Source organism: Ursus arctos, unplaced genomic scaffold (genome assembly GCF_023065955.2).
Source record: "Ursus arctos isolate Adak ecotype North America unplaced genomic scaffold, UrsArc2.0 scaffold_6, whole genome shotgun sequence".
Lineage (NCBI taxonomy): Eukaryota > Metazoa > Chordata > Mammalia > Carnivora > Ursidae > Ursus > Ursus arctos.
This window is the reverse complement of record NW_026623078.1, coordinates 77926818-77943064: the sequence shown is the minus strand read 5'-3', so window position 1 is coordinate 77943064 and position 16247 is coordinate 77926818. Positions and strand designations below refer to the sequence as shown.

The 16247-nt window shown below is 45.9% G+C and overlaps 1 protein-coding gene across 1 annotated transcript in view; it reads left to right on the top strand.

The window, feature by feature from the left end:
- The first annotated feature begins 3430 nt into the window (after window positions 1-3430).
- DNAAF11 (dynein axonemal assembly factor 11) overlaps window positions 3431-16247 on the top strand; it is a 72370-nt gene continuing 59553 nt past the window's right edge. Inside the window, exons 1-2 of the mRNA XM_026495392.4 lie at window positions 3431-3545; window positions 12688-12855. Of these exons, the coding sequence (XP_026351177.2) occupies window positions 3536-3545; window positions 12688-12855 (178 nt within the window). The 5' untranslated portion in view covers window positions 3431-3535. The remainder of the gene's footprint in view (window positions 3546-12687; window positions 12856-16247) is intronic.

Here is a 16247-nt window from a genome sequence, read left to right as displayed (position 1 = left end):
TTAATGTGAGAATTAGTTAACACTTACAAAACACTGGGTTGTGTTGAGTACATGATGCTTAAAAACATCCTAGAGACTTTTATGCAGTAGAATGACAGTATTGTTTGTTCACTTGTGTATAAATGGATAGAATATCTCAGGTCCACAGATATTAAGTTTCATGGAAAACAAATATTAAATTTCATAGGAAAAATTCGAGGCCCTTGAGAGCCCTAGAGAGTTTAAGAGTGAGATTGCGAGTTTAAGATTGAGACTCTCTCAAGGTGAGGACAAAAGTTCAGAGCCAACATACCAGATACCTGGGTTGCAGTTGGTCTTGAGAACTTTCTAGAGTCCCAGACTCCCTCTTGTCTCTTCTGATCCAGAGGCCAAGGTCCTTTCTACTGGTCCTGACTTCATGTCTCTGTTATCTCAGAAACCACCCTTCCACGTGGATTATCCCCCAGTACCAGCTTCCTGCCAGAAATAGATCTTTTTTAGCCTTGACGAACCTCTCACGGTCAAACGCACAAGTTCAAGCATAGGCATATTTGCTAAACTAGCCTGCTGCTGAGGGCACTTCATCTCTTACGTGAGCAATCAGACACCAGCACACAGATCTCTCAGCAGCAGAGCCGTAGATTACCTGCACTGCCAGTTCCATGTGGAAATGGGGAAGTGTTAGCTCTGGAAGGTGGAGTCATCTCTCTGATGTCACACAATAACACATCTGTGGATTTGAACCAGGTCTCCAACGCCAGAGTTCACGCTCTTCGCCCTACACTGTGTTGCTTCCAAAAATTAGTGAAATGATGAGAACCAGGCTTTTGGGCGGGAGCAGAGGATGTCACCTAAATTTATAAGTTGCAATCCTTTGGGAGTCTCCTTGGAACTCCCAATAATTCTCCCATGATGGGAAATGGCGCCTGAAATTCCACCATTCCAGTTTAGTTCCTTTGGCCTGGCATTCATGGCCTCCATTATCCCTGATCTAATCACATTCATGCAATTGTTTCCATTGCCAAATTGACTGGCTTCCCAGTTCCTCCTTCACTCCACCCTGTTTAGCTTTTCTGACTCTCTGTCACAGTTCATGCCCTTGTCTCCACTTGACAAACACTAATAATTGCAACAGTAAATGCTTAACAGGTGTCTGCTGAAAGAATACATTTCTTTACACTCAACATTACTTTATGAATCTTCTTTTATTTTTTAAGAATTATTTATTTATTTTAGAGAGAGTGAGAAAAAGAGAGAGAGAGAGAGCAAGTGGGAGAAGGGGCAGAGGGAGAAGAGAAGCAGACTCCACACTGAGCGGGAGCCTGAAGTGGGCTAGATCTGATGACCCTGAGATCATGACCTGAGCCCAAATCAAGAGTCAGATGCTTAACTGACTGAGCCACCCAGAAGCCCCCGAATCTTCTTTTATAATGTAAACATAACACACATATCAATATAAGAACATAGACTCTATACTATTCACTATGATTGAGATGGGAGAAGTTTTTAAAACATATTTTGCACATAGAACTTTCTTTTTTTTCTGCAAATGGATAGAGGGCAATAATTACTTTTGTAACAACAATGCGTTAAGAACAAAAGCACAATAATACATTAAAAACAAAAGCATAAAACTCATAGAAGAAAACATCAGGAGTAAGTTCTTTGACATTGGTCTTGGTAATGATTTTTGTTATTGGTGGGAGGGAGGGTTTGACACCAAAAGTAAAAGCAACCAAAGCAAAAACAAACAGGTGGGACTACATCAAACAAAATGAGAAGGCGACCTACAGAATGGGAGAAAGTATTTGCAAATTTTATATCTGCTAAAAGGTTAATTTGAAAAATGTGTGAAGAACTCATGCAACTCAAAAAAATTTTTGTGATTTAAAAATGGACAGAAAATCTGCATAGACATTTTTCCAAAGAAGGCATACAAATAAATGTCCAACAGGTATATGAAAAAGTACTCCATGTAACTAATCATCAAAGATGCAGATCCAAACCACAAGGAGATGTTACTATATACCTGTTATAATGGCTATTCCCCAAAAGACAAGAAATAACAAGGGTTGGCAAAGATGTGGAGAAAGGGAGCCCTCTTACATCATTGGTGGGAATGTAAATTGGTGCAGCCACTGTGAAAAATAGTATGGAGAGCCTCCAAAAATTTAAAATAGAACTTACGATATGATCCAGCAATTCCATTCCTGGATATTTATCTGAAGAAAATAAAAACACTAATTAAAAAAAATATCTGCCCCCCCCGCCCCGTGTTCTTGCAGCATTATTTACAATACACAAGACATGGAAGCAATCTAAGTGTCCATCAAAAAATGAATGGATAAAGAAAATGTGATTATACATACATGTTATATATATACATATATACATATATACTGAACTACTATTCAGTCATTAGAAAAATTATATGTCTATTGACATATTATTCAGTCATAAAAAAGAAGGCAATCTTGCCTTTTGTTATGACCTGTATGGACCTTGAGGTGTTACACTAACTGAAGTAAGTCAGGCAGAGAAAGACAAATACTGTGTGATCTCACTTATATGCAGAATCTAAACAAACAAGCAAAGGAACTCACAGATACAGAGAACAAATTAGTTCTGGTTGCTAGAGGCAGGTGGGTGAGGACAAAATGGGAGAAGGTGGCAATAAACGAACAAATAAAACAACTTTTGGGAGGCGTCATCCACTAAAGCCCTCACATATGAACTTATAAGGATGAATGAGGATTCTAGTCTAGAATTGGGTAAACCCTATTGGACACTTTCGGGGGAGAGGTCTGAGGACAGGGGAGAGGAGAAGCGGGAATTATAGGAGATGCACTTTCTATTCTTCACAGCTAAGAAAGGGGTGGGTATGGAAAGTGGATGGAGGGTAGTGTTTTTGGAAAGCTTGTTAGCAGGAAATCCGTGTTGGGCTGTGACTTTAAGGACATGAGAACAATGCAACTACCCTTTATAGGTAGGCTGTTTTATAAAAGCGTCCTTCATTCATTCAAATCATCTCTTTAAAAACCTTCACAAAGATCCTTTGAAGTTATTGTTATTCATCTTACAGATAGGGAAACAGGCTAAGGAAGTTTAAGGCTACCCCGCTAGCGAGGCGAACGGGGGCCACAGGCTGACCCCTGGCTCCGGAGGGCCTTAACTACACAGACAGAAGAAGTGCAGGGCAGAAGAGAGGCAGGCAGATCCACTAGGAAGCGAGAACGCCGTGATGTTTTGTCTGGCCAGTTGATTTGGGGGAAGGGAAGCGGTCTGCGGAAGGTGGGGTGGGGACGGGGAAGAGAACTAGGTGTCGGGAGGAGAGCCTCTGCCTACGCGATGAGCCCTCCATCGCGGAGTCTCTCTTTCCTACTCTTCCGCGGCGCTAGAAACGCGGCGCAGCCTGGCCCCGCGCGGCCGCCATAGAGTCCCTGTTGCCATGGCTCCCAGGGTCCGGAGTGGACGCACGAAGGTGTGACTGGGAAGTGCGAAGGAAGACCTCGGGGTCCGGGCCCAGCTTCCCCGGCCCGCGAACCGAAGAGGTGCCATGGGCCGGAGTAAGCGCCCCCTCCCACCTGCCGCCCTCGACTGTCCCCTTTCTGGGCGTCGTCCCGGGTCCCAGGGGCCCAGACCACCGCCGCCCCTTCCGGCCCGCGCATTCCGGCCCACCTGGGCCCTCCGCCCTGCGCAGGCCCGGCAGTGCCAGCCCCTCCGCTGACCAGCCGGGCGGGCAGCTTAGCTTCTGCGAGGCTCAGGTTCCTCATCTATAAAATGGGGTGGGCGAGAAAGGCACGGGGGCTTCAGGTTAGGGGGTGGTGGAAAGTGCGGGGTTGGCCTCAGACGTGCCCGGTTCGCGCCAACGCGTCTCCCTGCTCGCCCTGTGGTCCTGGGCTCGTCGCTATCTCGGAGCTGCCGCCTTCACACTCCTTGGGCCGGGCAGTGTACCTGGTAGTGGAGGGAACCGCTCCAGAGCCCGTCTTCTCCGCCTACCAGCCCGGAGACTTAGAGCCAGTGACGTCACCCATTTGGTCCTAAACCTCATCTCCGAAACGAAAGCAGTAGTAGTATTGTTTTACAGACCTGGTTAGGTGTTGTAAAAGTGTTCCTTCACAAATACAGCAACAGAATGTGCAAAGTGATGGGATTAACAGTTATTTATATTAGATTGAACCATTTGCCTACCAACACCTTTTCCAATCTTCCTCTGATTTGTGACAATTTTGTATAGTTCAGCGTAATTGCTCACTTACTGTAGAAGTGTCATAATTAATATTTTTAAATCAAGAGACTGTGCTGGATGTGGGGTTTCTGCCCTGGAAGAGCTGACAGTCTGGTGGAAGGGGCAGGTGATTTGTAAATAGTAAAAGCCCCATTCCTAAACCACTTACTGGTATTCCCTCTTCTCTAAAGCAGTAGACAAAAATATTAGACCACAGCAGTAAAAATTAAAGGAAAACTTTGTTACCACCCATGTGATCCTTAGATAATACAAAAAAAAAAAAAAAAGAAAACCTTTGTCCACACAGACTTTGCGTATGAACATTTATAGCACCTGCTTTCATAGTAGCTAAAAAATGGAAACAATCCACATATTTATCAACACTCGTTAATGGATTAACGAATTGTGAGCTGGACATGGGTGTGATTCCATTTATAACCTGGCCCCCAGCATGCCCCCTCTGATAAGAATACTTGGCAATGCTTTGTGTTTCCAGATATTAATGACAATTCAAACCCTGTGTCCAGGAGGCGTCAATGTGATTTGGTATTCCCCCTTCCCCAGTGTATTGTTACTCAAGTAACAAAGACAGCAGTCCTTTTGGAAAGGATTGGATGAGTCATTGCCATGTACTCTTGGGGACCCAACCTCTCTTTTAGTCAATGGGTTGTCAGATAAAAATACAGGACACCCAGTATTTTTATTTGCTAAACCTGGCAACTCTAGTTTTAGGTCCAAAAACTGACTGTGGTCTGGAAACTAGGCAAGAAATTGTGACTTTTCATTGAGACAATTGTCCTTAGCCTTCCGGTCATCAATCCTTGTTGTATTTTGATTGCATAGATTACATGGTACCTTTGTTGGCTGCCCGTCTGTATTGTCCTTAGGAATGTCACGTTCTGTTCACCATCTCCATAGCCCGCCATGGATGTGGACCACTGGCCACCACTCCAACCTTGTCCCTCATTATAACATCTGTCCACCTACCTTCTAAAGTTAAATGTCGCTACCTGGCCTTCATAGTTTCAAGAGTCTGTTATCCCAGTTTCTATCAGTTAGCCCTGGTCTAGAAGAGCATCTCCTGTGGTCATCCTTGGCCTTGTATTTGTCTAGTTTGGGACTTAGGGTAATGCTGGCCTTGTAGAATTATCTCGGGAAGTATTCTTAAATTTTCTTAAATTCTTAAATTCTCTTAAATTTTTATAGAAGCATTTGTGTACACGGGGTATTATTTTTCCTTAAACGTTTGGTAGAATTTATCAGTGAAGACATCTGTGCTATGGTTTTCTTTGTGGGAAGGTCCGAGCTACATATCCAATTACTGTAGTAGATACAGGGCTGTTTGGTTTATCTGTGTCTTGCCATGTGAGCTTTGGTAGTTCGTGACTTTTAAGGAATTTTCCCATTTAATCTAAGCTCCTGAATTTATTAGCATAAAGTTATTTGTATTACTCTCTTACTAGCCTTTAATACTATGTAATCTATATGATGTTGTGCTTTCATTCCCAATAATGGCGATTTATGTCTTTTCTTTTTTCACTGATCAGTCTGGCTAGAAGTTTACTAATTTTATTTTTTTAAGGATTTTTATTGACTTTTCTCAATTGTTTCAGTTTCCATTTCATTGAGTTTTGATATAATCTTTGTTATTTACTTTCTTCTGCTTACTTTGGGTTTAATCTATTCTTTTTCTAGTTTCTTAAAGAAGAAGCTGATGTTTGAGACCTTTTCCCTTTCTTTAGGCATTTAGTGCTGTAAATTTTCCTCCAACTTATGTTTGAGCCATATCCCACACATTCTGATACGGCTTTTCATTTTTTGTTCTGTTCAAAATACTTTATAATTTCCCTTTTGATTTCCTAATGTCAAGTTTTGTTTTTCATATATGTTTTTCTGGATGTTAGTTGGTTTAGGCTGGAGGTTCAGTCTTGTCCCTATGACTCCATCATGTCTGGAACCTGAAGTCCTTGCTCCTCTTATGATTAAGTCCTGGTCCTCATTCTCTGCCCTCTTTACTCTCTGGTTTCAGGACGCAAACCTCTTTATATGCTGTCAGTGTGGTACTCCAGCTTTTTTAAACGTCCAATTAATCATGCTCAGCCTTTCCTTATCAACTGTGTCAGCAGCAGCTACCCAATATAACTGTCCTTTGAGGGTTTTTTTTAAAGATTTTATTTATTGATTTGAGAAAGAGAGGGAGAGAGAGCACAAGCAGGGGGAGCAGCAGAGAGAGAGGGATAAGCAGGCTCCCCGCTGAGCAGGGAGCCCAATGTGGGGCTCGATCCCAGGACCCCGGGATCATGACCTGAGCTGAAGGGAGATGCCTAACCAACTGAGCCACCCAAGTGCCCCTGTCCTTTGAGTTTTTAAGTTATGATTTCCCCATATTTCTCTACTGTCTGGTGTGTCACGTCACACTTACTAGTGCATTGCCTTTCACTAGGATCCTATTTGCTATAGGTTGAATGTGTCCCCCAAAATTCATATGCTGAAATCTCTTCTCCTTTTCTGTTTTCTTTTCTTCTCTTCTCTTTTCTCTCCCTCTTTCTTTCTTTCTTTCTTTCTTTCAAAAGAGAGAGAGAAAGAGAGAGTGAGTGGGGAGGATGGGCAGAGGGAGAGAGAGAATCTTAAGCAGACACTCCGCCCAGTGCAGAGCCCAACACGGGGCTCCATCTCACAACCCTGAGATCATGACCTGATCTGAAACCAAGAGTCAGATGCTTAACCGACTGAGCCACCTAGGCGCCCCTCATATGTTGAAATCTTAACCCTCAAAGGATGATATTAGGAGGTGGGCCTTTGGGAGGTGATTAGGTCATGAAGGGGGAGCCATCACGATTGGGATTATTGCCCTTCTGAAAGAGGCCCCAGAGACCTACCTTGTTCCTTCCACCATGTGAGATTCCCATCAGTGGGGAAGTAGGGTTTCCCCAGACACCAGATCTGTCCATGCCATGGTCTTAGACTTCCAGCCTCCAGAACTCTGAGAAATAAGTGTTTCTTGTTTGTAACCCACCTACTTTATGGTATTTGTGCTATGGTATTCCAGATGGACTGACACTGTTCTCTTTGCAGCACAAGTGCAGGTGTTAAACATCCCACAGCTACCTTGTGCTAGACACTATCTGTGCTCCATCTCCCACCAGTAGTGGTGTCCCCATTGCCACTCGGGCAGCAGACTCCGACTCCAGAGGCCCATCTTGGTTAGCATCTGCGCTCACGTACCACTTCCGGTATCCACTCTTCCAGGTTGGGTTCCCCAGGAAGCAGACTTTTCCATGGAGATTAGTGTGCGGGAGGTTCATTAGGGAGTGTTAATGGAATGGGTAGGGAAGGAGGCAAGACTGGGCAGGGAAGGATGTTGGGATGGGATACATTTTAACAGAGGCTGTAGCTAACCAACCTGGAAACTTGGAAGGACCTCTAAACTGGGAATGGACCTTTCGATTTTCCCAAGCTGGGGTGAGAGGGCTGGGCCAGTAGGGCCCCACATCAACCGGTCTTTGCATATGGGCTTTCCTGGGAAGGGGCATGGCGTTGGGTGAGGTGTCTCTTTAGCCGAGTGACTTAGGAAGAAGGTGGGCCACTGAGGGTGGTCTGCTGGCCTAACTCCCAGCAGCTAAAGAACTAATCCTTCAGTTTTGAAGGAGAGAACTGGGCAACACAGCATCTACCATAACCTGGAGCGCCCCTTCTTCATCTGTTTATCTGGCAAATACCTACTCACATTTCAAGGCTCAGCTCAGGCTGCTTCTCCGCGATGCCTCTTTTGCCCTCCCTCCTGTCACTCAGTAACACTGATCACTCCCCTCTTTATACCCCTTGTTCTCTCTGTGTTCTTCTGTCGTTGCCCCATAGCCCTTCACCCATGTTCTTTAATAGCACTCTCTACGTGAATCGTTGCATTGGGTCTAGTATGGCTAGCAAGGCTTGTTATGATGCCCCGATTCAGTCACAAAAGGCAGGGCAAATAAGTAATCCTGTTTTAAAAGTGTCCATTGAAAACAATAAAAAAAACACGTAGATGCTACAAGAGGTGACCTTCTCCTATTTGTCACCCCTTCATCTCTGCTACAGTTCTGTTTCATAGATATCTCTGCTAGGTCTTTCAAGATGTTTACAAATTCTGCGAAATCTGCCCCAAACATACGCTATCAATTTTATTCTAATCCAGTGAGAAACAGAGGGCTATTTACAAAACACAATAGAAAGCCTGAAGGAATGAACACTTCATTATTGGCTTCGGGAGTTTCTAGAACTTTTTTTTTTAAAAAGATTTTACTTATTTATTCGACAGAGATAGAGACAGCCAGCGAGAGAGGGAACACAAGCAGAGGGAGTGGGAGAGGAAGAAGCAGGCTCATAGCAGAAGAGCCCGATGTGGGGCTCGATCCCATAACGCCGGGATCACGCCCTGAGCCGAAGGCAGAGGCTTAACCGCTGTGCCACCCAGGCGCCCCGGGAGTTTCTAGAACTTTGCTTAATACACTGAAAAGCTTCATAGAAACAAACAAGGCCTGACAACCGCCAGTATTCCAGAAACCTTCTCCTTCTGCCCTTCACCCCACAGAGTCAATTTATTGACATTCCCTCAAGTTATTGAAAAGCCAGTCGTCCCACGGCGTTGAAAAGCAGGGTAGGCTGACAGGTGAGTTTTGGTTGAACCTTTGGTTGGATTCCTTAGCTGCAACCGGTTAGATGAGCATGAATCTGTGCTTAAACTGTCAGTGTTCTTATCAGCCCCCACTGCTCCAGTCATGCGGTCTTGGCTAGCGTCTATGGGTGAGACACTTCTCAGAGTCCATTCGGGTCCTGCATTTTGCTGTTTGAAGTTTTCGAAAATAAGGAAGCGAGAGCACTGTGTTTCGTGGAGTACCTGGCATGTTCTTCTACCACTGGCTGGTAGGCACGGCAATGTTCTCTCTCTTGAAACAGTGTTAGGGTGACATACTAAGGCTTCCAAAGCAGCTTTAAATCCCCGGAATGATTTCTTGTCAATGCAGTGCTGTATTTTTTGGAGCAAACTTTCTAAAGGTGAACAGTGCTCCTGGGAATAAAAGAGTTTGGTCTAAATGACATAATGCATAAAACTGCAAAATGCTTTCCTGTTGAAAAGCGTTGGAGTGCTATTATCCCCATCCACCACGTACATAGTCTTCCACATTTCTTCTTGGGGGCTCTGGTTTCTTCGCTCATGTTCCTCTCCATTGCAGGTGGGGCAGCTTTGTGTAACAGCAGTTTCCTGAGTGCTATAAAACGGGGGGCCACGCCCCAGTCTGCTTTCTATAGAAGAGGTCAGGAAAGGGCCGCTGGGAGATCCAGACTTTCGCAGTGCTCCCTTCCTCTGTGATTCTCCATTTTTTTTCATCTGTCCTAATTACGTAGAATTGTTGCTGTTGGACAAGCTTCCCTGTGGTGCCGAATCAACTGTTGACCTTCCTTTCCTGTGTGTGTGTGTGTGTGTGTGTGTGTGTGTGTGTGTGTGCAAATTAGTTATTCATGCAAAGGGAGGTTCCTCTGCCTCCATCCCTTTCAACTAATAGTGATTTTTATCATCTTAATTCTCATGGTTAGGAGATACAGATCAACGTAATTCCTTCCTAATACCTACATGCCTCTGAAAGGGAGGAGTTGACAATTGCATGGAAGTGATCAAATTCACACAGAAAATAGCATAATGAAAAGAGTTTCTTAATTTTAAGAAAGGTGTAGCAAGAGAACATAGGAAGGGTATTTGGTACCCATAGAGCAACCTGTGGGTCTTTAGAGTTGGACAAATCAGAAAAGCCTCTAAGACATACAGCTGGAGTGGCCCATGATCCCTTTAGCATTTCTGAAACCCAGGCCACCCCCAGTGGGCTGTATAGATGTTGACGTAGCCATCCCAGGCTGGACACCGTGATGCTTTAACAAGACGCTTTCAGAATTCCCCTGAACACATTGGGCTGAACCATACTTACAGATGACAGCTGCTGTGGGGTTCAACTTGGGTTTATATCTTCAATATGAATGTTCCACTAAGCCTTCCAGGGCAACTGGTGACCCAGGGAAAGAATATAATGGACGCTCATGTGTCAAGTTATCAAACTGCCAGATAAAATGCATTTTCCTCCCTCGACAAGAATATCTTTATAACAACCCAGAAGGCTACGTTTAATATGTTTCTCAAACACCTTGGGTTCTATGCCAGAGCTGTGGAAGGGGGGCGGAATCTGGGGAGAGCTGGCTCCCTGGCACACCCCTCCCTTCTGTTCCCATTCCTGGCTCAATCCTGGTCCCTCAAGCCCCTGTATGAGGGTCAGTACTCCAGCCTACATATCCATCCACATTTCCAGAAAAGAGCTGCTCCTTGGACACTCCAGGGTATAGGGATATATACCTCATGGTACGTCCTGTCTTCAGGAATGAACCTGGAGAAGCGGCCAGTGTAGGGCTTGGAGGCAGGCTTGCGGCCCCTTGGGCAGAGAATTCTATTGTTCCTCAACCTGGGACACCTTCTAGAGGGAAGGGCATGGGCTCTGGATGGGCACATCCTCCTGGCCCCTTTGACTTCAGGTCTGATGGCAGCAAGGCCTCCAAAAACCCAGCCCCCTGCTCCATGAATTGGTATAGTTGAAGTTACATATTCCCCACTGGTCACTGAGGTTCTTATTGGCAGCAGTGAATAATTCCCACATTTCATTAGGGTAGCTGAAATAACAATGGTTGTGCCGTCCCAACCCCTCAATCCCTGTTGCATCCTTACTAAGAGAATTCTGGTAGACGATTACAGAGACAGCTAATACATTTGACTTTACACAGCAGCTTTGCTGTGTCCTCGACTTGGCTACACCCGTATATTCATTATCAGTTGACTTAAGCTGTTAGAACCAACTTTGATTGATGGGATGTGTGGAGAGTAGTTTTAATGCCCTTCTCTTATAGGTTTGGTTTTCGGAAAGTCATTTTCTGCTTAAACTGGCTTGCCTGCTAGCCGTGGCCTCCAGAGACAGCAGAGAGCAACAGGCAGTAGGGACCCCAGCGAGCCAGGGCTGTCAGGGCTGCCCTATTAGCCTCTTTCCCTGCCTCTTCGGTCTGCCCCTCCCCAGGACCTGGCGTGTAGCCATCTCTGCCGGCTAGTTGAGCCAAAGCTTAGAGCAGCAGGGACATTCCCCATGTGTGGTATTTTAATCTCTGGACCTTTACATTTCGCCTTTCTTCCAAAGAACTATCATGGCAAGCAGCCCCATCTCCTACCACCAGAAATAACATGGGTTCAGCTGCCTGCACACGAATGATCAAGTTCATACCTGTTTTCACATTTTTTTTAAAAAAAGGCAAACTCCCTCTTTCAGTATGTGGCACGGAAGTGGGGCAGCCGAGGGGGCTGCGATGAGCTCTGTCTCAGCCTGTACCATTGAGGAAGGCTGAGAAGTCTTGAGAGCCTCCTCCTTGCTCCTGTTTGGGGTGATACAGCATAGTGGCTAACAGCCCGTGGTCGACGCCAGCTCCTACACTCACAACCCAGCTCTGGCACTTACCACCAAGACCTTGGGCAAGTTATTTAAACTCCGTGCCTCAATTCCTCATCTGCCAAGTGTAAATACTCCTCTATGTGAACACATGCAAAGCATTTCAGACAGTGCCTGGCACTTGTAAGTGGCAATAAATAAATCTTCATTGTCTCTCGGGCTAGACATGCAACGTTCCACTGTCCACCTAAAATGTGGACTTTCAAACGAATTAATGATGTTTTTAGTAGCACTGGAAAACACAGGGTTTGTCCCTTGTCATCACTTCTTTAACTCGAGTGTGCCTTATGAAGGGGACTCCTGTCTTGCTCTTGGCTCCAACCTTGGACCAGGGCATTGTCTTCAGTCCCTTGGTGCCCCCATAACAGGACAGACCCTGTGCTGCAGGGCACTCCGGCCAGAGGGCCAGGGACTCTCTTCACCCTCCTCCTGTGAGCGGCTCCTTTTCTTCCTCCCAGAAACAGACCGCAGGGTAGCTGCTGGATAAGATTGCAGTGCAGCCTCTAGGGTGCTCTTCTCTTTCCCCTTCGACTTTAGTGAAGTTATTAAACGTCAGTTGAATGGACGGACCTTTCCTTACTGAATGGTGGGCGATGCTTTCATGGTTTGCCCTCTGGCAGCCAGACTATGCCTCTCGGTCCGAGTCACCCTGTCTTGGTCTACTTAGGGTCTCATCCAGTTCGACATGATACTTCCATGTCAACATTCTCACAGTCATTACCCTCCCACTCTGTCCTCGTCCAGACAGCAAAATGTGGGTAGACCCTGTGCAAAAAAAGACAAAAGCTCTCTGACTCATCACGGTGTCACCAGCAGGAGGCAGCACCTCTCTATTCTCTTCCCTTTTGAAAATCTCTGCGGCCCGAGGACTGACATCTAACTGGGAAGAAAAACCAATGCATGCGTAATGTAATAACCTGCTGATGAGCACAGTGTCGGAGATGTAATACGTAACAAATTTTCTTTCAGTCACTGAAGATCTTATTAGACGGAATGCCGAGCACAATGACTGTGTAATTTTTTCCCTGGAGGAACTCTCCTTGCATCAGCAAGAAATAGAAAGACTAGAACACATTGACAAATGGTGCCGGGATTTAAAAATCCTCTATCTTCAAAATAACCTCATTGGAAAAATTGGTAAGTCTTCAGGATTTTGTGCTCATGGTTTCTTTGACATTTTGAATGGGAGAACTTTGAGGGGGGCAGTGTGATTCTTAGAGGAAGACAAACAGGGGTGAAAAAGAGCCACATGGGGAAATAGGGCCGGCTCTTGGGAGCTGTGCGTGGACCCTCTCCCGGGGCTCCCACGCTGCTCAGTCCCCTTGCCCGAGGGTTGCCAGGGACACCATCAAGGAGTTGCAAGGGGCCCTTAAAGGTGGGAGCATACCTGTTGACCTGCTCATTTAGAGCCTGGTTTTGTCAAAGTTTGAACTAAGGAGAATAGAATGCAGGCGTTTGTCGTAGTCTTGCACCACTCCATGGAACGGAAAGAGTTGTGTGGAAGTTGAGTAAACTCTGGTCAATTTCCCCGGGGCGGCTGGTTCCACCGTGGTTATGGAGAACGTGGACGTGCAAGGCATTGTGCTCTGTATTGGCCATCAGAGGGGTTCCACACCTGTACCCCCGTTCACTGCTCCAGTTTGGAATGAAATGAGAAGTAGACAGATCGAAACTTCAGCATTATAACTGACAAAACCTTTTGGAGAAGGTGGCTTAGACTTGCGGCCAAGTGGGCTTCCTAAAACTGCTCTCAAGTTCAGTCTGTCCACCTGGTCGCATGCAGGCTGGGTAGTATGTGGGCCCTACGTAGGGCAGTATGGCAGTAGGGGACGAGAGTGCGTACTTTCTGCTGGCAGGGAGATCCCAGAAGCTGGCGGGGGGGGGGGGGGGACTGGCCATGCCCAGTTCCTTCTCCAAGTTCATCCATCAGCTAGGTGGGCGCACCCCACAATCCCCTGGGGAAGAATGAGTTAAGAGGCAGAGAGAAGGGAGGTCTGTGGGGTCACTCTCAGGGGATCCTGCCACCCAGAAACAGAAGCGCTCCCCACACTCGGAAGAGCAACCTGTAGTTTAGTGGCAAGAGGAGACACAAGTCCTGACGGGCTTGGTCCCTGCCTCAGCCACTGAAAATTGTGTGAAATTAGGTTAGTTCACTTAGTCTTGCCATGTATACACCAGGGTCTGTGTGGAACAGTCACTCAGATGATAGCTGCTCCCTTTGCTGTTAAAATTGTCATATACCCAGGCTAGCCACCTGGAGGTAGGGGTGGAGTTGGGGGAAATGGATGGGCTTAGGGTCCAGGAGGCAGAAGGAGCGCCAACCCCCGTGGGCAAAGCTGGAGCCAGAGGTCAGCTTTGAGGTTATATTCAAACTCGCAATGGTGACATGCGGTGGTTCTCAACAGGGCTGTTTGGCAACCTTTGGAGACAGTTCTGGTTGTCCCAAGTGTGTGGGGGGAGGGGCGCTACCGCGTATAAGGCACAGAGATGTTGCTCACCATCCCGCACTGCACAGGATGGCCCCACAAGAAAGAACTCGCGGGCCCACAACGCTGGTATCCCTGAGGGTGAGAAACCCCGCTGAGGTATTTTTTTGCCCCTGGTTTGGCGGATAATTGAGAATTGGTCCTCGGGTTGCAAAAGGCCTAGAATTTACGTTATTTTTTTTTGAAGATTTATTACAATTCTTTATATTTCTTCAGATAATTATTTTCGGCATCTTTCACTTTATCAGAAATTAGAAACTCTGGCACCCAGTTCAATTAAAAAGGCTGTTACAGAAAACCAGCCGCTTTGATGCAGGGGGGCATTAACGAGCCGTCCTAATTGTACAGATCTAAAAGAGTTCCCGAAATTTTCATCTCCACAGCTGGGTCCATCACAATTACTAATTAGTAGCATAGTATTTCAGGCCTTTTCAGAGCTGTGAGAAAGCTTAAATTTTTGCTTCCAAAGTATTCTTAAATTAAACACTCTTTTAAATCCTAATAATGGGATTTTTCAGTGCCGCTCCACCCATCGGCATGCAGGCGCTTATTTAGCAAGCGAAAGTATCTCTCCAGGACTCACACTTGCTCTGGCGCCATTGAGGTAGAAGTTTGTGGAACAGTTGCCTCTCCTAGAGCTGTGCTTTTCCTGGGGAGAGACAGACGGGCTCGGGGGGAGGCTGTGCTTCGTGTGGATCCCAGTGTGAGCCGAGGACCTTCCGGGGGTCTTGTTGAAGTGGGGCTCCAGCCCATCCCAGACCTACTGACTGAAACTGAGGGTGGGCGCCCCAAATGTGCATTTGTAACAGCTTCCCAGTGAGCCCAAGGCCTGGAAGTAAGAGCAGAGCCTCTTGCCCTGGGCGATGGCTTTGGTCTGTGGGTCTGGTGATGGCCGTTGGTGAGAACTGCTTCCGGGGCGGTTTGGGCTGGAACCATGGTTTGGCGGACTCCCTTCCCGCTGTCCAAGAGATGCTGTAACTTTTTATCTGTAGAGCCATTCTTTTCCCCTGACCAATTTGATCCATTATTCTTGAGGGATAATTTAAGAAACCCTTCCCAAACAATTTTTTTGTTTCCTACCAGAAGACTCTTTTAGAGGGCTATACATATAACAAAGGTGGAGAAGGAACAGGTCTTTTATTATAGGCTGGCAATTTTAATGATAATAACTGTAGGTGTTTTTGTTCGGAATACAGACTGCACACTCTGTTGGTCATAATCCTGGGCACATAGAGCTCTACAAATCTGTTGACTAGTGAATGCTCAGGTGTTGCCTGGAGAACCTTCTGGAAACATCAGTCTTACTTAAAATCATCTAATTGCTGAGAGAAACATTAGTAATTTATTCTAAAATCCTCATTTTAAGAAATGAGTCAGCTGAGGCTCTGAGAGGCAAGGTGTTATTCTTAGGTCTATGTGAACAAATAAGTGATATTTTCTAAATTTTAAATGAAATGTAAGGATGGGGGGCGCCTGGGTGGCACAGCGGTTAAGTGTCTGCCTTCGGCTCAGGGCGTGATCCCAGCGTTATGGGATCGAGCCCCACATCAGGCTCCTCCGCTATGAGCCTGCTTCTTCCTCTCCCACTCCCCCTGCTTGTGTTCCCTCTCTCGCTGGCTGTCTCTATCTCTGTCAAATAAATAAATAAGTAAAATCTTTAAAAGAAAATGAAATGTAAGGATGGTAAAGGTGACGACAACCATAAGTCGTCATGTTTGATCTTCCTCATATCCATGGAAAATGGGCAGAAGGAGTGTTATTTAAGTGAGGGGTGCTCTCCATGCACATTCCCTATCAGGGTTCCCCACATTCATGTCCTCTGAGAAAGGTCTGTTCTTTTAGGGTGTAGTGTAATGATTTAGTGCCAAGCTCTGGATTCAAATTTCCTGGCTTCAGCACTTGACCTTGAACAAGTGGATTAATTCTCGGCACCTGGGTATTCTTATTTGTAAAAGGGAACCAACAGTAATTTTTACCTCTTAGGGTTATTACAAGGATGAAATGATATCATATATGCAAAATGCCTAGAAAAGTACATGGCAT